Source organism: Morone saxatilis, unplaced genomic scaffold (assembly GCF_004916995.1).
Source record: "Morone saxatilis isolate NCDOM2014 unplaced genomic scaffold, NCSU_SB_2.0 Contig15, whole genome shotgun sequence".
Taxonomy (NCBI): domain Eukaryota; kingdom Metazoa; phylum Chordata; class Actinopteri; family Moronidae; genus Morone; species Morone saxatilis.
In genome coordinates this window covers 14,870,863-14,893,791 of record NW_023339707.1, presented here as the reverse complement: position 1 = coordinate 14,893,791, position 22,929 = coordinate 14,870,863, and the positions used below count along the sequence as shown (strand labels likewise).

Sequence of the window (22,929 nt, the reverse complement as noted above, 5' to 3'; positions counted from 1 at the left end):
TGTGTGTGTGCATGTGTGTGTTCTTACGCCTATCTGTGCGCGTACTGTGTGTCAGACCCATGACTGTAAGTTTATCTGAGTGTGTGTATTCCAAATGTGTGTATTCCTTTGTGTATTGACAGGGAAATAATACTGAGTTTTTTATCAGAAGGCCAGGTAGTAATCATGTTACTCTTTGATCCCATGATCCTCACAGATCTGTCTAAATATACAGCAGACCTGTCCAGACCTGGCAACAACTCCTCTAATCAGCACCCTCACCTAGCCCACTGTGCGTGTGTGTGTGTGTGTGTGTGTGTAAAAGAGAGAGAGAGAGACTTTCTGTCTGTCTTTCTGTGTTTGCATCTCTGTCTCTTTCATAATTTTCCTCCTGCACACTTTAAAGCACTCTAAAGCTGGGCTAATGAAGTCTATATAAGTAAGTATGTGGTCAGAGTGTGTTTGTGTAGCCGACTGTAAAGAAAGCATGTGGTTCCTGCTGCATTAACACAAAGCAGTGCAGTTTAAGCTTTTTTTTGTTTTACTTACATTTTACCGTCCTTCATTAAAAAAAACCTCCTAACCAAGGTTGGAATCAGAGGACTGCTAATTATTAGCAGATGTGTGTGTGTGTTAAATCTATGTGGTAATCTACATGCATGCAGCTTTGTACATTCAGAACATTTACTCAAGTACTGTGCTCAGGCATGCTCTTACTTCCATACCTAAGATTCATTTTTAAAGATGATTTTGTTTTTTTATTGTCTTCATTAGATAGAAACAGGCAAAGAAAGACAAGAAACTGGGGAGAGAGAAGGGATGGCATGCAGCAAAGGGCCACAGGTTGGAATCAAACCCAGGCCTTTATACATAGGACATGCACTCTACCAGCGCACCCCCTTCTTTAGTTTCCTAACTCTTCAGCTATACTACATATCAGAGAGAAGTACTGTACTTTTTGTTTCCACTACATGTATTTGACAGCCATAGTTACAAATTACTTGGCAGATTTTACAGGTGGCATCTATGATGAGCTCATGGCCACGATGATGCATTGTTATATTCAAAACTAGCAATGCATCATCAATCATACAAAATAAACCTATAATGATTATAGAATAATTATAATGTAACACTGGTGCTATACATATATGTAAGTCCATTATTATTTATAAAATGTCAAATTCTGAATCTTGTAATGGAGTAGGTTTACATTATAATATACTGTTAAAATAAAAGCTTGTTTCGGTCCTCAGGCTTTCATTTGGTTATTTTCATGTACAGAAACAGCACCAATAACATAACATAGCCCAAGAAAAAAAAACGCATATCAGATGGTGTTGGTGGCACCTGCTTCTTCCACCACTGTGTACATCTGAGTCTGTGAAACTGTGTATCACGGAGCGAGATCTTTTTTTCATACGCACATTGTTCAGGGATATATAACTGTAAAAAAAAAATAGCTCATTAAGTATATATATAAGTTTCAAAACCATTTTTTACTAATCTATTGTCCCATTTGGTTATGATTCAGGAAATCTCTCTGCTGGGAAGACACACAACACACTGCGGGTATTGTAGTTCTCCGTATGCAGCTTTTATAATAGTTGAGCTCACGTGGCTGTGATTGGAAATAACTGTGATTGGCTGATGGAGTGTGGGGTGAATGTTAGTGTGACCTTGTGTGTCCTTTACACACTGACGGGAAATCGACTGGTCCAAGCTCCAAGGAAAGCTATAATTCTGAGAGCAATACGGGCCAAAGGAGCGTACACACATCTTCTCCTGTGCGTGCATGCATACACGCACATTCGGCTTGCACTGAGCAAACTCCTAGCTGTGTTGTAGTAACCACATTAATTGGGTTGTGTAATTGTCTGGCAAAGCATTGTGGGAAACAGCCCGTACAGATCTGTCCCTTCACCTCAAACCACTTTTTAAACATGGACTCCCATCGTCATGACAGTGCTATCCAGGAAATTGCTGAACATGTGTGTGTTTGTGTGTCTGTGTGTGTTTGTGTGTGTGTTTTTGTGTGATCGCATGTGTGTGTGTGTCTCTATGGCTCCTTTAAGGGAAGTGAGTGTGGTGGCCTCCCATTCCACCGCATGTCGGCTGTGGTTCAGCTGTGGTCCACCGCCAGGCCCTACATTTGGAACACAGAGAAAATACACCAGGGGTACTTGCTCCCACTGTTTTCTGGACCCGTCTTTCATCGGTTTGTGTGTATTTTGGGTGCACATTTGTGTGCATGTGTAATAGTGTGCCGCTATGTTGTACTCTCTGCCCCTGATATTTTAAGGCTTTTTGGCCCCACGTCATGAGTGTGCGCTGTATTTCCAGGCTGCAGTTAGATGACCGGAGTGAGAGAAACCCGTACGGAGGACAGGAAAGGCAGGAGGAATGAGGAGAGAGGAAAGCAAGGCGGGTAATTGAAGGGTTCAGGGTAATACTTAGGCCAAGGATGGCTGTTTCAACGTGTTTGCATAACCTCCTTGAACTTAATATTTAGCCCCACTCTGGAGTGAGTACAGGGCACGACGGAGCCAAATAGAGAATGATAGAGGGTGAGAGAAGTTGAATGAGAGAGGTCCAAGTCCAAGGCGGAGGTGATGCCATTCTCTCCGCCGATGAGTGGCTTCTCTCTTTGATTACCAAAAGAAAGGGAGGAGAGGAGGAGTAATGGAATGAGGATAGAGAGAGAAAAAGACTTTTGGTGGCCTTCCTGTTGAAGAGCCTGTGATAGAAGTGTTTGAAATAGGGTTATTTTAACACACAAGAACACACAAGACAATGCAGAGAACTTCCATTTTAAATGACGCAACGCAGAAGGTGTCCACCTGGTATTTTCAGTTTACATTACTGACTGTTTAGAGTACAGGCTTTACTGTAGCTCCTCTCATCTGTTATAGAAAAAGAGGGAATGAAAGAGAGATCTAATTATGCTTGTATCTAATAGGAGATGTACATTGAGTTTTGCTGTTATGGTTTGGCACTATGCATATAAAGCTTATTGATTCATATGAAAACAGAACCAAAGTAAAAAGGGGACAGGGAAATGTGTAAGTAAAAGTAGAAATTTAATTATAATTCATCAATAATTAGTTTGTGTAATATAAATATTCTGCATATGTCTGTAACAGGTGGCTGTACTTTTATTTGTACAGTCTTCTAATCTGACCTCAACAAAACACCCTCTCCCTTGCCACATATTGTACAGTTCCATCGTTTGATGTTGAAAAAAATGGGGAGGAGGTTGTGGGACAGTGCTCTGGTTGGATCAGAGACAGACGAGGGGGGATGGCATAACTCATCGGTGTTTATGCTGAGGCCTTAGTGCTCTCTGCTTGTGCTTTCTTAACACGCTGCATATGTGTGTATGTTTCTCCCTCTCTCCTTGTGTGTGTGTGTGTGTGTGTGTCTGTGTTCTTACAGTAGTGTGACTGGAGCAGTGTTACTCATTCTGTGACCCTCACCTCTCTCTCAGATGACAGGGAGCTTTAAACAACCCAGCTGCTGTATATGTCTTTGTGTGGTGTGTGTGTGTGTGTGTGTGTGTGTGTGTATGCCTTTACTTGTGTCTGACTGATAGGCAGGGGAGCCCTATATGTGTGTGGTACAATACAGCCCCCTGTCTTGTTTCTCGTGCCTTGGGGAGACACTGTCAGTCAGCTGAGCAACTATAAAGACCTCCCCCTTGAGAGAGTGGAAAATACTGCTCAACAATTGGTAGGGTCAGAGCTCATCTTACTGGTAGAAAGCTGTATAGGTGGGCCTTATGCTAGACAGGTTTGGAGATTGGCAAATTTGTTGTGGGATTGTGTTTTTCTCGCAGTGATGTGAAAGACCAAAGTTACACATGTGCGCACATGCACACAAGGAAACACGCGCACACATGGAGCCACCCAAGGTTACCCAAATGGGAAAAAGCTGCCGGTGACATCATAATCATCACTGACATCCCACTAGGCCATGTTTATTTATCTATCCTGTTTTTTTTTTGTTTTTACAACAACAGGAATCCATCCAACCCCTCGCTGATCATCAGAAGGTGATGAAATGAAGCTGAAAGTGAGAGGGGACACTTAACCACACTAGTCCTTTTGTCAAAGACTGCCCGTAACCATTGCTTGTGTTTATTAAAAGAATAGTCGAACATTTATTTGCTTTTATTCTTAGACTGAGATGAGAATATCGATCGATCAATATCAATCTTATTTCTTTTCATTATGTATGGAGATGGAGTCAGGAGGTGTGCAGCTCACATAACATAAAGACTGGATGCAGGGGGATGCAGCCAACACCTTAAAAGCGTACTAATTATCACAATGTATATTTGTTAATCCTTACATTAGCAGAAAATCTTAAAAAAGGCAATTTGCATTATTAAAGGAGGAGTTAAGGGTAAGGCGCTACCATTTATTTTGACAAACAACAGTTAATCCATTCACCCACTTATTCTTGCAGGATCTCATTCCATGTTGGCAAATACGGTCAGTGATTGCAAGTTTCAGATCACTGGCAGGCACAGTGGTATCAGAGCTGGCAACCGCAGTGTGGCAACAAGACGCATTAACATTGGTTGCACCCGACTGTTTTTTGCCAAGAATTTGTTCCAGCATGTAACCTCCCCAAAAACTCCAAATTGTTGCCAACAAGCGTCTCTAAACCTGACCCAAATAATTAGACAGGTTTAGAGATGTTTGTATGTTCACCGATCAGCCATAACGTTATGACCACCTGCGCACCCTGGTGGTCATAATGTTAAGCAGCTCCATACGCAACAAACTGTGATGCACTGTGTGTTCTGACACCTTTCTATGAGAACCAGCATTCACTTTTTCAGCAATTTGAGCTACAGTGGCTCGTCTGTTGGGCGGCCAAGGCTCATTGATCCACGTGGGGAGCGATGGCTTGCCCGTGTGGTCCGGTTCACCACTTTTCCTTCCTTGGAACACTTTTGATAGGTACTGACCACTGCAGACTGGGAACACCCCACAAGAGCTGCAGTTTTGGAGAACTCTGACCCAGTCTAGCCATCACAATTTGGTCCTTGTCAAAGTCGCTCTAATGCCCAATTTTCCTGCTTCTAACACATCAACTTTGAAAATGTTCACTTGCTGCCTGATATATCCCACCCACTGACAGGTGCCATGACAACGAGATAATCGATGTTATTCCCTTCACCTGTCAGCGGTCATAATGTTATGGCTGATCGGTGTATATTTTTGAAATTTAGAGAGAGCCAGGCCAGCTGTTCGCCCTGTTTTATTTACTAAGTTAGGCTAATCGTCCAGGTCCACACCTTTCGCACAGACACAGACTTCCATCTCACTCTCTTGGAAAGAAGACAAAAACACATATTTTCCAAAACAATTCCCTTGAATCAAATTAAATTAGAATTACATCCTGATGTCCTTATATCCTTTAGATATTTTTGTTGCCTTGACACGGTTTTTGAGAGAAAGTTTGAATTCTCTCTTCATCTCATTTGTCTGCATTCATACACACACACACACGCACACACACACACACACAGCCACCTGGTCTCTCTTTCTTTCTGTTCCTCTCTCTGGGTTTCTCTTTCACTGGCTGGAATGCAGCGGTGGCCGTCTGGTCCTGCTCATCTCTGGGAGCAGTCAGCCATCTCTCCTCGTCCCTGCTACCACTCTAAACATTTGGCTAGTTTTGGCAGATTTGTTGATTTTTGTCCCCTCGTATTTTCCCTCTTGTTGCTGTAAAACTGATACATACTCTTTCAATTAGACCACCCCCCTCTTCCACCGGTCAGACCACTAGTGTGGGAGTGGGGGTGAGTAGAGTAAGTGGGTTGTATATTTTATTAGTGAAGTGAAAACACACACAACCTGGCCCAGTTCGGGGAGAACCATCTGCTGTCATGGATTTTTCTTGGGAAGCAAAGCTCAAGGTTAGCATGTAAAGTTTATCATTTTTGCTTGAAGCTCGGGATTAGCATGTACTGTCTAATATAGCTGCTCAAGAGGAATATTGGAGTTGACATGAATTTTCAAACAAGACAGGCATGCAAGTTTTATATTTGGCGGGCATATGGATAAATCCCATTTTATAGATTAAGACAAATTAAGGCTTTAATCCAAGCAAGCATACAGAAGGAAGTGGGTAATAGTTACATCTGGCATTTGGCTTCAGGTTAGCTGCTACAGGTTAGCATGGAGCTAATCCTATCTAAGGTAGCCAAAACTTGGACCTCATAAAAATACATTTAACCCACATTTAGGGTTGAAACACAGATTTACCATCTTAACTGGCTTTGCAGTAAGCTTACCAAATGAAGCCAGAGCGTGTGTTTTATGTTGGAAATAGACATTTTTCCTACCTCCTTAGTTGTAAATAACACAGTGTTCCAAGGCCATAAATAATAGTGTCACTCAACCATGCCCCATTCTCATGTCCTCTGCTTGCTCTCACCACAGGCCTCTAGTACGGCCTAGTCAGGGGCCCCCAGCCTTGTGCTACACCTTCACACACTCACAATCAAGGAACGGCCATAAAATGCCCGTGGAATTTTTCTGCAGCGCTGGACAGTTAAGTGGTGGAAAGGCATGATCCCAAACTAGAAGACCTCATAATGGACATTCTGGGAACAGATATTAGTGGGCTCCCCATGTTTTTGCTAAAAAAAATACATCACACATGCACACACGGACATGAAAGCACAAATGTGTGCAAAGACAGGCAAATGCTTGCACACATGAACACACTGCACTTAGGGGCAGACAGTATTGATGGTTCCCTCGGGCATCACATGGACGCATCTGTTTCTGTCCCACTGACTCTCCACACTCATAATTTCAAGTAAGTCATAACACAAATTATAAACACACATCCCTCAACCGTGACGCCTAGGAATAACAACATGGAGTGCGCTGAGCTGATTTAGGGTAGGCTGGGACTCTTAAATCTTTACCTTTGCTCCTTTCTTCCCTTCCTTCTCAACTTTTCTTCGCCTTTTTCTCTCTCATGCAGCACAGGTGGCAGTCACTCTTGTCAAACACATAACCTCCTCTCTTCTATTGCCTTCATCTCTTGCCATCTTTTGTCTTTTTTTATTGTTTTAATTCTTGACTCATTGGCTCTGCCATACTTTCTCTCCCCCTTCAGTATACCTCCCCTATCATCCTCCTTATTTGAATTTATTTTGTGCAAATGTATGCACGTGTGTTTATGCTCACTCTTGACCCCATCTTAACCCCTCGTCACCCAGAAATCTGTGCGAGCTGCCAGTCTTCCAGCTGCCCTGTGACATTGCAGTCCTTTCGACAGCAGCCCCACCTCAAAGATGTCTTCATCAAAGTCTTCTCTCCTCGTTCATCATTCCTTTGTCTTGAATTATCTCCTTCCGTCTCACATCTCCTTACCCTTCTCTTCTTCCACTCTTTGCATTCCTTGTTTTCTTTCCATATCGTCTCTGCTGACCTCCCCCCTTCCTAGCCCCTCTCACCTCTCATCGCATGGTCATGTACTTTAGCCATTTATCTCCCACCTCTGTGGATCCAAATGTCTCAATATGTCCCAGGGACCATGAAGGTTCAATTGGAATCACATGTTGTAGTGGAGCTGAGAGTTTCACCCCTTATAAATAAGATGTCAGTCCAGCCTCTGCTTTTCTACAGAGCCTTGCATGCTCTCTCTATCCTACTCTAGAATAGTAAAAGTAAACATGAGGAATGTGAGATATATATAAAGACACAACTGTTTATGTGAGTGTCATGTTTACCTTGTCAGCCAAAATACTGTTATGTCATGTCAGAGAAAAACTAAAGTAGATGAGATTTTTGACATTGGAGATCCAGCAGTGGGATTTATTTGTTCTTTTATTGGAGTGCCTTATGGCTTCTCAGTGCATGGGGTCTGACTTTTACGAAGACTAATCACAAGTTTGTCATGAAAAACCATTTCATTGTCGCCCTTTCAATCAGGAGGGAAATTAAGATAATCCTTTGTTTGTCCAGGACACGCCAAGTCAAAGTTAAGCAGGGAGTGAGACAAGAGGGGAGGAAAGAAAGAAGTTTCACCCACTCAAGATCAGTCAGCAGATACAGTACAAGCATGTGTCTTTGTGCGTGTCTGAGGGTGTGTGTGTGTGTGTGTGTGTGTGTGTGTGTCTGATAGATGAATCCTGTCTGCTAGATTCATGTACATTGCAAGTGTGTTCTACAACCAAGGCCAAATGGCCACTCAAAGTAGATGTGATTAAATACTCCAGTGTGATTCTGGTTTTAAAGGCTGTTAGTAATACTAATCAGCACGCACACACACACACACAATCACTGATTGAGGATGTGGGAGACAAAGTTTACAGGCTGGCTAATCATAGTAATGTCCCCTTTTTTTTATTGCTTTAGGAAGACATCACTCAGCAGAATCTTGCAGTACCACTCAGAGAGCACCCACAGGGAGACAGCGCTGTAATCTGCTGTGTTAATTTAGAGCCTGGAAGTGATTTAGCTTGCGCTGAAGCATGGCCACCACTGTGGTTCAGAGGTTTAATTCAGTCGGGCTCAGAGCGTCTCGAGGTCAATCAGTAATTTTCAGTTGCAAAGTCTGTACCTGTATTGGGGAGTGCAGGTGAGATGAATGGGACAGCAATGTCTTCAGAGACAGCAACACATGCTCTGTTCATAAAAAGACAACAATAAGTAATTCTGTTTGAGTATAGCTTCCTTGCAGAGGTCTGCAATAGCTGCAATGCCACACAGACAATGTCTAAAATGTCAGAGGGCTTTGTGTATGGCTTTTCTTGAGTTGGAGTAAACTGGGAGTAAGTCACTGCAACACTTGCTGGAATCAATAAAGTGTTTCATAATCATTGTTACTATTTTTGTAACTAACCAACCACCAAAACTGTGTCTTTCATTAGTTTCATTCAGCGGGGGCAACTTGATAAATGGGAGTGTAACAATCCTTGATGAAGTGACTCAGTGGTGGTCAGAAAGAGATGGATTTCTGTTTGGCTTTTTCAGATGAGTTTACAGATTAGATAAACCTCCCCTTTAAAACTGGGGTGGGGTTTAGTGCCCCTAACCTTTCACCCATACTTTTCTGCACTTAATGCATCACCCACTTAGATTGCTTAAGTATTCTAAAAATGTTGTTCCATTCCCAATGGTGACTGGTTAGTGTGCGATTATGTGTATGTGTATTTACACATACTGACCTAAATAAACAAAAATCTCAAGCTGTAATTGCATGCAGTTAATGCTAAGAGAGATGAGGAAAAGTGTGAATGTGGTCTGATGTAGGAGTTTCCATGTCTGGCAGTGTGGTGCAAAGATGGCCATCATACAAGTAGGTTAGGGCTGTTAATCTGACATACTGTTTATGAACAGTGACACATTGTGCCGCATTCCTTGCCTATATATGACTCTGTGCATCACCTCTTCACTCTATTTAACACAGCCAAAGATAAAGTAATGGAAATGGGATTGCTGTATGTGCTAAAATGCAAAATTCATCATTAGGTTTGTTAAGCTATGGATGTAAAACTGGATCATATAAAGAGGGATTTAAAAATCAATCCCACTGTTGTTTGATTTGTGGATTTTAATGTGTGGATTTCTTGATGGGATTTTTTTTTTTACTTTAAGATTTTTTTTCCCATTTTACATTGTGAATGGCCAGTTCAAGCTGAAAAAGCCTGCAGTCTAAAGCATTTGCTTTGATACAAGTCCAGTGTAGGTCTGTGCATATGTGTGTGTGTGTGTGTGTGTGTGTGTGTGTGTTCCCATTACAGTGAGCATTAAAAGGAATAACAGTGGAGGTGTGGGGAGACGAAAAGTGTCACATTGGTCCTGCTCTGTGATTAATGGTGTGATTAGCTGCTCCAATCCATGTCAGAACCCACATGCATGCACGCACAAATACATGCACAACATACAAGCGCACCCTTGAGCATGCACAAACACACAGAGGCCTATTAATGGCCTTGAATGGGAGAATCCAGAATCCAGATGCGGCATGCAGATAATTGTACTAAAAACACTGAATGTTGAGTCCCAGGCCAGCAGGACTTTATTCTGAGTTCAGCATGTTTATTTTCACAATTTAGTTATTTCTACAGGGACTTAAATCATGGAATAAAAACACTCCAATGCAGGTCAATTTTTAATTGAGTCCAAAGTGTATTTTGAATGCACCCTCCCTCCCTTCTCTTCCTCTACCCCTCACCTTACAGAAACCCACACATTACCTTACCACGCTGATTTAATGCCCTCCTAATTTCAAACGCGATTTAAGATTCTGGAGTTGAGCTTTCAGCATTTAGTTTTGTTTATCCAACTTAAAATACCTTCAGTGTCTACACACTAGTTTGAAAGATTGAGACTCCTGTGATGTTTGCTCAGATGAACTTTACAAAGACAAAGAACCATACATAAATGTGTGCTTTATGGTTTGCCTTGGGTCAATGGCCATAGTAGGGCAGGTGTGTATGTCTGGCTAGCTATGAGAATATGTTTGTGCTTTTAAGTGTGCTTACAAGAGTGGGCGGATAGAATGTATTTGTCACAACATCGGATTTACGACATCCTGCTTGAAGAAGGGGATAGTCATCACCAAATTGCTCCAAAGAATCAGACTTTTTTCAAGTGGGGTTATGCAAGGCATTCCCTTGAATCCTGTGGGTGTACATTTGTACATCTGGTTGTCTGCATGATGACACTTGGTGGTATGTTTCATCTGCACCTGTAGACAGTCATTTGCTGCCACCCCCGTCCATACAGGCACCCACCGACACACACACACACACACATACTGTGGTAACCGGCGGTGACGGAGGAAAGATGTCATATCCTCCTCAGCCTACTCTATTAGGCTCCATTACATTATTACATGCCCATGAGTCACACTGAGGTACCACTAAGACAGCACTTAGCAGACCACTTCAAAGATGTCTGCTTCTTTTCTGCGGCATCTCTGTCTGAGTTTAAGGAGCTCTGGAATGAGTGAGCTTGCTGTGACATCTGCATACGTAAGGGCCCACAGCTGCAGATTCGGGTGCTGAGTATCTGTGTCCACCTGTCTATTTTCTGATTGTTAAACATATTTTCACATTACAACTTTTTGGAGAATATATATGAAGTATTTTTTATATTTTGTCCATTTATGACAACATTCCTTCTTACCTTCTGCACCCTTCTTTCCACATTTCCTGCTCTCATCCCCTCAGGCAGCAGGCTTTGCTGGCAGCCATCAGTGAGAAGGATGCTAACATTGCCCTGCTGGAGTTATCCTCCTCTAAACGGAAGAAATCCCAGGAGGAAGTGATGGCTCTGAAGAGGGAGAAAGACAGGCTCATGCACCAGCTCAAACAGCAGGTACGTACGCCACACGCGACCACAAAGCAATCTATATGTGCATATAAACGATGAATTCAATTTAAAGCACTCATATCTAAGAGGTTGACTGGCCTGCAAATGAATCCAGTGGGACCTGGCCTTTGCAGTAACCGTTGTGGACTGATTCTGGCTTGGTGAATCAAAGCAGAACTACAAATTCAAACCTGCTGCAGACGGTGAAGCTCTTGCCTGCACTAAAACAGCCTCATGGGCAGACCTTTGAACTTTAAAACCAGGAACAGATAGAGGTTAATAATTCCTGGTAGTTAACAGAGTAGACTTCCCCGCCTGAAACCACACTTACTGCGTTCTGTCATCATAAGCCAAACCAGTTGGGCAGGAGCTGTGATTCCAAATCCAGGCGCATAAACACATGAGCAAAGCTATTCTCTTAACAATCATGTTGCAATCAGTGTTATTAGGTGCACTCAAGTCGCAGACGTAGGTTGGTTTCATCGTTGAGTCAACGGCGGACCTTTTCTGTTTCACATCTTCTGGTCAAACAGATACAAATCCCAGCACACACTAACACAAATACCTACGCGCACACGCCTATTTCCCATGTTGCCTTGGCTCTCAATACAGCCTGAGGCTGATGAAGGTATGTGGGTCATTAAGGTCTGGTCAGACCACATCAGTGACTGAGCTAACGTGAATGCTAACAATAATGAGACAACAGCAGGGAGTCCACATATACAGTCTCCTGAGTCACAGGGGCTTCTGGGAAACACAGTGCATTTAAAAGTCAACAGATGCAGTGGCTGGGTGTGCATTTAAGTGCGGACCTATGTTTGTTCGTGTCTGGTAAACGGTAAACAGTTCCTGGGGTGGGGGGGCAATTCTATTCGAAGAATTTCAAGGAAAGCCTATTATCTGTTTATCGCTATTGGATGCGTCATGTTTTCCCGTTGGGTAAGCAGCAGTTACAGTCCACCTGATGATGTGATGAGCTCTAATTGCAATGTTGTGGCCTCCGGGCCTGGCGCAGAGGAGAGGAGAAGAAAAGAAAGGAAGGGATGAGAGAGGAGAGGAGTGGGCAGCATTTACTGGTTTCTCAAAAGGTCCTCTGGCACACATGCATATAAATCCATGTAAATGCGAAGTGGAAAGGTGTACCAGGCAGTGCTATGGCCACCTAGCACCGAGGTGATAAAAGTTTGGGTCATCTATAAATGTTATGGAGGTTGTAAAGTAAGAAGTTCCTACAGGGAGTCTTTGCACTTCTTGGGTTCCTTCCATTCCACAGAATCAGCTCCCTCGAGATCATGTTGTTCGACATGACACACACCGGCTCTCTGTCTTCTGACCCACTGACACACATATCAAGAGAGGTTGCCTTCCTCAGGTCCTCAACAGCCAATGGCGGAAGGAAACTGACCAGGAAATGCCGAAGAATTATGAGACTCAGAGTCTCATAGGAGAAAGCCGATCTGTAGACAGCAGATAGATTTACAGATAGCAGTGCCCTGTCTGACCTCCCCACATCCCTCTTTTGGAAGATCTTGTGTGTGTAGGTATGTGTGTGTGCATAAAGCCGGCGGTCTAAGACAAACTTTCGTTTCTCAGACACACACACACACACACACACACACAGACAGACATACACATGAAAAGTGTGGTGTTTAGACTTCTTAAGGAGAGAGTCAGAACAAATGTGTCCCCATGTGGGAATTCTTTGAGTGGTCCCATCCTGGTGATGGATGACCAGAAGTCTGGTGCTTTGAAGCCGAGAAAAGATGAATTTGGAATTCTCAGAGGTATGCCATTTTTTGGTGACTTTTCCTCTCCCTTTTCCCTCCCTCTCTTTTTCGGACACAGTTGAGCATCCATCCTCTCTCTATATATGCTGAAAATATGGATTTGATGTTCTCAGAGGTGTGCCATTTGGATCGGCTTATGTAAAACTATCTGCCTGCTCAGAGCAGGGTCACGGTGTTACGCCGTTTCACTGGGATAGCATGGCAGTGTTGCACACACACACACACACACGCACACCTGATCAAAGGAGTATGTATAAGTGTTGTGAAAATTGTGCAGCCTTTCCCCAGCTGCCTGTTTGTTTAAGGACTTTTTTTGTCAGCCTCCTGTGTCCGCATGTGTTAATACAGCTCTGCTCTAATCAGGACGGGCTTGTGATTTACAGAGGCCAGATTGAGGTTTGGGATGCAGCTGTGAGCACAGCAGCGCGATCATCACTGCCATGTTTATACCAGCAGCTGCACTTTGATACACATGCAGAGACCACTCGCTGCACACACATACTGTCTTGGCCAAATCTGTTATGGTTAGAGATGTCAAGAACTCTCTCCTCTCCTCTCCTCTCCTCTCCTCTCCTCCCCCAGCAGTGCCACCTGTGTCTATTCCAGTCTGACTGATCTACAAGCAGGCCTGGAGGCCATTAGTGAGCTGTTTACTCTGCAAAGCCCCTAATTAACACTAATTAAAACGCACACATTCCACCACACAGACATTTTATATGTGCACACCTTTTCACATGCACACAGGAATACTCCTGTAAGAAGAGAGTGTGTGTGTGTTTGAATAAACTGGATGGCCACATGTGGGCTACCCTGACCACACAGTCAGACTCTTCCAGAAGCAATTCATCACTTCATTCATTTTTGTTTCTGTCTCAGTTCATTAAATATTAACTACGTGCACACACACACACACACACAGTCACATGCAAATCCATTCTAGGACATTTGGCTTCTCATCCTTCCAAATATGGTTGTAATTAGATGAACAGCAACAAGTAATATGTTTCTTATTAGATTAGCAGCAAGGACTAAACACGCATTAGCCTTTTGGACCCTCGGCCACAAATTAGTTTTGAAAATATTTCTCTGTGAGAATTAAACTGCATTATTAGGTATTGTGGAAGAGTCTGTGTGGGAGCACCTACAGCTTTTACTGTGTAGCAGTACAGTAGTTTAATCAGCTGCATGGTATATGATAGTAATTGTCCTAGCCTCAATGACATGTCAGCTCTGTAACTGTTGTATTGAAGCCAGCCCCACCCAGTCACACCTGCTAGTGTCAACACCTGAGGTCACGGAGGGCTGTACACCTTAACCTAGCCTTTAACTGCTCTAACCACTGGTCTGGTGTCTGTCTGAGCCCTCCCCCATCCCTCACTCTTCATCTTTATCGCTGTCTCTCTCTGTCCCTCTCACCACAGTGTCAATGTTCTCACCTTATCTAAGCAGCTCTTCTCCCATTTAAGCTAATTGCTAACCTCTTTAATACTAGCCACATCCTCTCCTGTGATCCTGACTGGCTCATTTCCTCAGTCATTAGGCCTCAGCTCCTTATCTCAGCAGCGATGTCCCCAGGCTGCTGACTACTGTAACACCATCTCCCCCCTATCTTCACAACTGACTCAGGCTTTTTGTCTCTTCCTGCCATGGCTGTCTCTCATTTAAACCAGGAAAGCTGCAACATTTTGGACGAGAGAAGTGTGCGTATCTTTCCTAACAATCATCTTCATCCCATACACAATACCACCTCCTGCTCTGCAGTCATGTCCGCCCTCAGGGGAAGTATCTGCAGTTAAGGGAATAAAGCTGAGCCTGTCAATATATCTGCACTTACTCTGTCTCTGTCTATGTCCCGGACAGCTGGCCTCACTGGATTTAGGCTGATTGTTAACATTAGTCAGCCTAGGCTGTTATCTCTCTCAAAAGCAATGATGTTGGCAGGATGACAGCCTCTTCCACAAATACACACAGATGCACAGACACACATACACACACAAACAAAGGACACATAGTCTTACTTACCCATTCACAGGCATGCATATTTCAGTGTAATTTTAATCAATGACATCTAAAATGAGGTTGCTTCACCCGGGCCAGAACGCCCGTGGCCTTAGGCTACATGAAACACTCACTAACTGTTCTTACTGACTGACTCGTCTAATCCAATTAAATGATAATCTGCAATATGGATGACATTTGACAGACGTACAATATTTTCATCAGGCACTCTGACTCACTCAATTTATGACCTGTCAAGTCCTGTTAGCTGTGCTGTTTTTATCATCTTTGATGACTTTCAACATGCTTACCCCCCATCCAAGAATCCCTCAGCCTAATCACTCTAAGACCCCAAGAACATTTTAAAGAAACAAATAAGCATCATGGGGGAATAAATGGCCTAGTGTATGCATATTATAATTATGGATTATAGATTTTCTTGTTTATCTCCTTTTTTTGCAGACTCAGAGCAGAATGAAGCTGATAGCGGATAACTATGAAGAAGATCACATCCACCCCCAACATCATCCTCATCATTCTCACCACTTGCATCCAGCAAACATGCATCACCGAAGCCTGCCAAGAGGGCCCGCCCATGCCAACCACCGACCCCCTATGGACCAGGTCAATATGAAAGTGCACATACACACACTCGCCCACACCAACCAGTTTAAAGCTTGAGCTTGTTTACACAAGTTGACATGTTGTGGGCTCTCATCTCCATGCTTTTAAAGTTGATTCAGTTTCATATTTGTCATCTCCACCACCAGTCAGTTGTGGTCGGACTCGGCAGCACAAAATTTCCCCTCTCTCTTCTCCTCTGTCTCTTCTCTCTCAAACCCATTACTTCCTGCCAAGTCATAGTCATTCATATCAGTTAGATAAGGAGCCTGAAGGGGAAAGCTGCCAAATGAGTGTTTTTGATCGATGGGATTTGTGTCTGAGATTAGTTTATATATCACTCATCTCTCATACGAGCTCCTTCTCTCTGTCTGAGTATCATATCCAGACTTCCCCGAGGACAAACATAATGTGTCTGTTTGAAGACATCTGAAGAAGAGCAAGCTGTTGTTATTATCAGCACAACGTGTTTGTGTATTTGTGTGAGCGTGCATGCATCTGAGTGTGCATACTTTAGGCGTGTGTGTGCCTGTACGTGTGCACGTGTGGATGCACACCTGAGTCTTTGTTGATACTGTGTACCCAGATAAAAGCGCAATCGGGAGAAAGCGATCTTCAAAGAAAGACAGATATGATTTCACAGTCTTTCCATTAGCTAATAAAAACGTGTAGTTATTTGAATGCAGTATAAACTCATCACAGCTCTATTGTTGTCAAGAGGTTGTGATTGGGGAGATTCCAAACTATGAAGATGAAGTGTGTGCGAATATGTGCTTGGGGGTTTAAAACGAATGCCTGGGGATTTCCACCTCAGTCTAAATTCCCACATCTGTTCTATTTGATATACACTATTATATGTTTCTAGACTTTATAAATGTTTCTGAAACTGCTGTCTAAATTGGAGTCAAACATGCACTGGGGATCCCCTGTCCTTGCCCCAACACACGCACATGCATACAAGCACACAATCATATCCATGCATCACCCTACACATACCTCAGCAATATGTAAGAGGACAGGATAGCTGGTTTTAATATTATGTTAGCCTTTTACGCCTGTGGAAAGACTCTATTTTGATTTCTAAAAGAATGTGAGGGTCTGGGGTTGATTGACATCCATATGCACACTTTTTACTCAGAATCTCAGCCACACTTGAGTTATATATTAAAGTAGAGTATATTTATGTGAACATTTGCATACTTTTCAACGATAGAATGAATCTACATCTAATTTTTAAGTTTTTCAGCATGTGCTTATATGAAAGTTTAGAGTATGGAAACAAATGACATGGAACATAGCTCAACCCCCACCCCCCTCTCGTAATCCCACAAGGACCACTTTTAAATTCTAGCTGTGTAGTTATTAGGTTATGTTATGTTTTTCATCTAACATGCTAAAACAATATTATAATGCTATCAAGTCTTTGCATTGTTCTATTCTATTGTAGAATACTTGCAACCACAGCAGGCTTCATATTAAACTGAGAGCTGCAGGGGGTCAGTGTTTAGTATCACACATTACTCTCCCTTACTTTGCACTTATAAATATCTTTCCTTCAATACGGCTATCCAACACTGTTTTATTACAGCTGTGTTTTATAGTGTTTGACATACGAAACGGTAGCTCTCTGCAAGTGATATTTCAACTTTTCAAGTTTGAGTGAAAAAGCCTTGCAAAGAAAGTATTATTAGTGTTGCTGGGAAATCTTGTTAAGAATGTGGGGAATAACAAAATAACTCATAAATCTGAGCCGATTGGCTGAATTAGACTTCTATTAAAGTTGAATTTTTATGTCTATAAAAGGGAACTGTGATGGCTCAGACTTAATTTACAAAATTACAAAAAACAAGACACATTGCATAGTAACAAAATTTCCAAATCAACGATGTGCATTGAAGAATCATTATCCCCTTCTCTCCACAACCTCTTGCCAAACTGATGATTATTTAGCCAAGTGTTTCTCTATTGCTCTTCCTCTTGTCTCAAGCACACACACTTCAAAAACAACAGACCCTGTTGACAGAGGTCAGCCAATCACCTCGTGGCTTTTCCTCATATCTGATCTTTGACCTAATGGGGAAGTTCGGCAGAGGTCAGGGTAAGGCCTCCGAGGTGTGTGTGTCTGCATGTGTGTGTGCACTGCTGATGGGGGATGACAGGTCATGCAGTCTGGATGTCACTAACATCCCTGAGGTGAGACTGTCTTCCCTCCAAACACAGGACTTCACATCTCCTTTAATCTTCCTCTTTGAAATGATTCAAGTGATTAATTACTCTATTTGTTTTTGTAACTCTTTTTTCTATCTCTCCTCTACGTCTTCTCTTCCTTTCCCCTCTTTTTTTACTATGCTTTCACCACTCAGGGTTTTTCATCATACCTCAATTGTCTTTTCTTTTAATTCTTTAACATCGCTTTTCTTCCTGGTGTATTTTCTTGCCACCCACATTCTTTCTCTCCATGCCTCCCTGTCTCCTTCATTCTTTCCTTCAGTCTCTTCTCTCCCTCCATCTTTCCCCTCTCAAATGTAATATCCAAGTGCAGCCAGACCAGTGGTTCAGTGCATTGCCGGGTCCAGGAACGCGACTCGAAGGATGATTGATGATGATAATGATAATTATGATGAAGAGGGTCTGCACGCTTACCCTGGAGACCACAATGCCTTTCCAAGATATAGCCAGTGCCATGAATAACATAACAGTGACCACACATGCATTTAATTTTTTTTTTTTTTTTTTACATTTGCATTTGCATTTGCATTCGCACAAACACTTACACACCCCATGCACACTCAGTTGGCATATTTAAGACACGTAAGTGCAAATCCATGCACTGGAATAGTGGACACAAAAACACAAGAACACACTTCAAGGTTTTTCCAAGTAGCCAGACCACATGTCAATCAAAGCTTGTTGCCACAGTTAGTGGGTCCATCCCAGTCCTCTAACTATACTCCCTGTCCTCTACAGTCTACATAATCTGTGATGGACTCAGTCTGAGGACAGGTGAAATTTAATCAGAGGAGACAAGCACAGGAAGTTGATTTAGCCTCTTGAGATGCACCCCAGGCCTATGTCTCAGCATGGAGTGTGTGCAGTTTGACGGGCATGTTGTGTTCATGTTGTTCTCATTTAGCCATGCCAGCACCACTGCCAGATACTTGGCAGCAGCCTCGGAAGGAAATAGAAAACAGCCATAAAGTGTTTATCAGAGAGAATTATACAACCTTTTCTTTTGGGTTGTTGTTCTTTTTTTCTAAGCCTTAACATGCTGCCTGCTTCACATTTATGAGAAGTAGCACATGGTATTTGGCCTGTTTGTGCGTGTGTTTTGCGTGTGTGTGTGTGTGTGTGTTTAACCTAGCAGAATGAGTGGTTATAGGTCTGGCTCTGTTTACAGGGCCTGTCACAGTCATTCACTGAATGTTAGCATTTAGCATCGTGCATGTTCCATTGAAAGGCCATTATATCTATAGCTTAGCTGCTTAGGTATAGCCTACTGAGTTTACTGAGCCTGTCACAACCACTCAGTCCAGCCAAAGCCACTGTGGACTGCAGCCAAGGCCCTTGTGTTTTTTGCCCTTGTGTAGCGTTAGCATACAAGCACATTGCTTTAGCGGAGCCTACTTTAGCATTATACAGGCAAAGGCTTGGCTATAGTGAGCTGCCAATTCATGCTAACCATTGTAATGTTAGTGTCTGAGTGAATTAGCCTTCCTGTTAGCAGGGCTCTTGCCTGCACAGTTTCAGCCCCAAGGAAACCCCTTGTGTGTTTAGTTATTGGTTCCTAACAATCACACTGAGGAAAGCATTTCATGATATCATACACAGCTTTTGTGAATGAGGAACATGAACAGGATTGTTTTGATTAAAAGCCACAGGGGGTTAGAAGGACCATAAGATTAGGCAATGAGACTCCAGTAAAGACATAACCACTGTGCCAGAGTTTGTACAGTAAATAGTTTGGTCTAAAAGAAAGCAATTTTCAGTCACATACATGCAGTTTTTGAACTAAACACGTAAACTGAGGGTTAATGAATGGATAATGACAATTATGATTTCTTTCCCATGTTTTTCTCACAGGATGATGAAGAGGGAATATGGGCATGATGGCCTTCCCCGTGGCGACCCTTCATCCATTTGTCCACGGTAAGTTTCTATTGCACAGCTATTTTTCTGCTAATTTTAGAGTTAATGTACTCTTTGCCAGTGTTTAGTACTGTATATCTGCTCTAGATATTTAATGATCTTCTACACAATAGGCTTCCTCAGTGGGCTCAAGTAACCATTAGCCGGGAACATTGATGATACCACAATAACCACAGCATTACCCAACTCTGACAGAAGAGAGTGTAATAGAACCCGGCTCCTTTTCCCATTGCTTATGAATTTCAGTCGACTAAAGAGCCTCAGTTTATTCAGAGGTTTATGGCTGCCCTTCTGTGAAGTGCTCATATGCCGGTTGTGCCGTGTGCTGTGTGTGCACTCTGTGGCTATATAGGTAACTTGATGGTATTAGACCTATACATACCCAGCAGCCTAAAGCGAGCCTACCAGGGCCCATAGGTGATAAAAACGACATAGTGAGAAAAACCAGAGATGGACAAGTCTGTCTCTCCGCGCCCCACTTTTTTTCAGTCGTTGTAAAGTTTTACCGCACTACCCCACCCTGTTGTGTGCCAGTGTGTGGGGTAGTTAATTACAATACAACACAGAACAGTCATGAAGCTTTTTTTTTTTAAGGCTTCAAGCTGAAAAAGCATAAAATGAAGAATGCAGAGTCATAAAGGATAATTCCTGTTTTGGGGGTTTTATATCGAAGCCCCCCCATAGACTCAGGATGCCTTTGAACGCAGACGTGCAGAAAGAGGTCTGTACAGAGAGGGTAATGGTTCGCTTGGAGCTAATACATGTGTGTGTAAGACGAAGAGAGACAGAGAAAACGAGAGATTTATAAATGTGCAAGTGAGACGAGAGATAGAGATGGGAAAAGAGAGGAAAAGGGGAAGGGTGCTCTTGTATTTATGTGGGAACGAGAAAGAAAACCAGGCAACATGGTATACTCATAGTTTCCAGTGCATCTCATTCTTTTCCCCCAGTAATCCACAGGTGGACCATCACAAGCAGATTCTCTCTCTAACCTCAATGACTTAGTAGTTGTGCACTTTGCCCTGGTGCTGCTTTTGGGATTAAGAGTCCTATAGCTTGTGTGTGAGCAAATGGTTTGTCTTCCTGCACTGCAGAGCTTTAGTGTATTTAGCTATGATGTTTGTGTGTGCATTTGCAAGTGTGTGTGTGTGTGTGTGTGTGTGTGTGTCTGCAAGAGAGCGTTGCTGAGCTATACAGTGCCGGAGCAGCCCACATAGCCTATAATCCAGTCCATGTGTGCTGAGAATGCAGCAGTGTCAGGATTCACCGTAATGAAACAGACCACACTGCCCCCTTTCTCCCTCTCTTTCCATCTCTCCATCTTTTTCCATCACTCCTGTTCTTTCCACCTCTCCCCAGATTTCAGCTTGCCCTGCTTTAACGTATATTCCTTCAAGGTAGACCTAGAGTTGGACCTGTGACTAGCCTACTGCTTCGGTATCTCCAATCAGATATCAGGATGCCGTGTGTATGCACGTGTGTGTGTGTGTATGTATGTGTGTATTAGTGCTTCTTATCCCAATCTAATAGAATAAGCCAGGCACATTAGCCTTTAGCACAGAGTGGTGTTGTGGCTAGCGATATCAGTGCTACTCATCTATCCACTGCTGTTATTCTGGCAGTGCACAATGCGAGTAGAGCTAACATGTATTAGCCATCCTCTATGTAAGAACAGATGGGAGCCATTTAGCGGTGTGTAGCTACAGCGCAATAAGGCCAGACCTAATCCCCATATCCTGTCCCTGAGTGAGCCCTCACTAATATGAGCAAACAGAGATGACAGCACCGATAGACAAATAGCCGGGGATCTGTATGTATGTGCGTGTATTGGTGTCTTTGCAGGCGTAAATGCCTTGATTGGTGTTTTTTATGGATAACCTTGACTCCCAGAGCTAGGCTACATTCTGAATTCCACACAAACCTAAGTGCTGAGTTTGAGTTGGCAAGTTCAAGTTCTGAGCGTCCAGGTGTGGATTTGTATTGGTTAGCTATGGTTCTGTCTAAAAGGACACTGGGCTCTGATTGGCTCATTGTGGTTGTGTATGTCCTGCTGTTGATTACAGAGGTTTTGTTTACCCTCTTGGCCTCCCAGACCCCCCTCTAATGAAATAAGAATGTCCTTTTGGACAGAGAGCACAAGAGAAGGGGGTTGGAGGAAAAAGTGAAGGAGAACATGGGGCCAAAAGAGTGAAGCAAAGTGGGGGGAAGAGGTTTTCTGGAAACATTATGCTTTTATCCCACCGTGAAGTTATTTGTACTGAATGAAGCGAAAAGAAGCTGAGAGGCTTTCCAAGTGGGGACAGAAATATGTTTGTGTACGTGTGTGTGTGTGTGTGCGTGTGTCCGTGTGCTTGTGTGTGCATGCAGGAAGGAGTGAGGCCTTGTTCAGGTTAAAACAAGTCAAGAAGATGGCTTTCATTTGCTCATGCTGTGTTTGCACTGAATACTGTGTTTGTATGTCTACATTGTGTATGCCAGGAAGTATCCCACTCTTGTATGGTGTGTGTGCGGCTTAAGCAAGGATAGAAAAAGACGTGTAAGTTCAGTGGGAAACTGAAATTTCAGTGCAGGTTTTCAATTCCATTTATTTTCATAAAATACAAACAAGTGTAAAATGCGTGTTTCTCAATTGCCTGATTTGGATTGTTTGGTTCTACCTTGATGTCCAAGGGCCCCCCCCCCTATCAAAATCATCCTCAAAACTGACCTAACAACCTATGAAACTCATGAACCCAAACTACAGCAACCGTAGAAGCAAAGCAAGCAGGAAACTCTGAATTTGGTTAACAAAACGATAGATCTCCCCTACAAGCAGCTGACTGTGGGAGGCACCTTGTGGCCCCTCTACAGATACCAAGATTTGTTTTTTCTCTGAGGGTTTTGTTCAAAATGTGTAATCATAATAAAATGTAAAAATATATATATATAATTTAAAAAAAAATCAAAGTCATATAGACATGATGATGGTTTTATCACCTCAAATCCTCAGATAAACTTAATCAAGTCAGTAGACACACCCAGCGTTGGACATATTTTACAGAGGGACA

The 22,929-nt window shown here is 42.9% G+C and overlaps 1 protein-coding gene across 1 annotated transcript in view; it reads left to right on the top strand.

Moving 5' to 3' along the window:
* Positions 1–22,929, top strand: part of LOC118323807 (ERC protein 2-like) — a 150,077-nt gene that overhangs the window by 95,193 nt on the left and 31,955 nt on the right. Inside the window, exons 14-16 of the mRNA XM_035655836.1 lie at positions 11,189–11,336; positions 15,578–15,739; positions 19,817–19,882. Of these exons, the coding sequence (XP_035511729.1) occupies positions 11,189–11,336; positions 15,578–15,739; positions 19,817–19,843 (337 nt within the window). The 3' untranslated portion in view covers positions 19,844–19,882. The remainder of the gene's footprint in view (positions 1–11,188; positions 11,337–15,577; positions 15,740–19,816; positions 19,883–22,929) is intronic.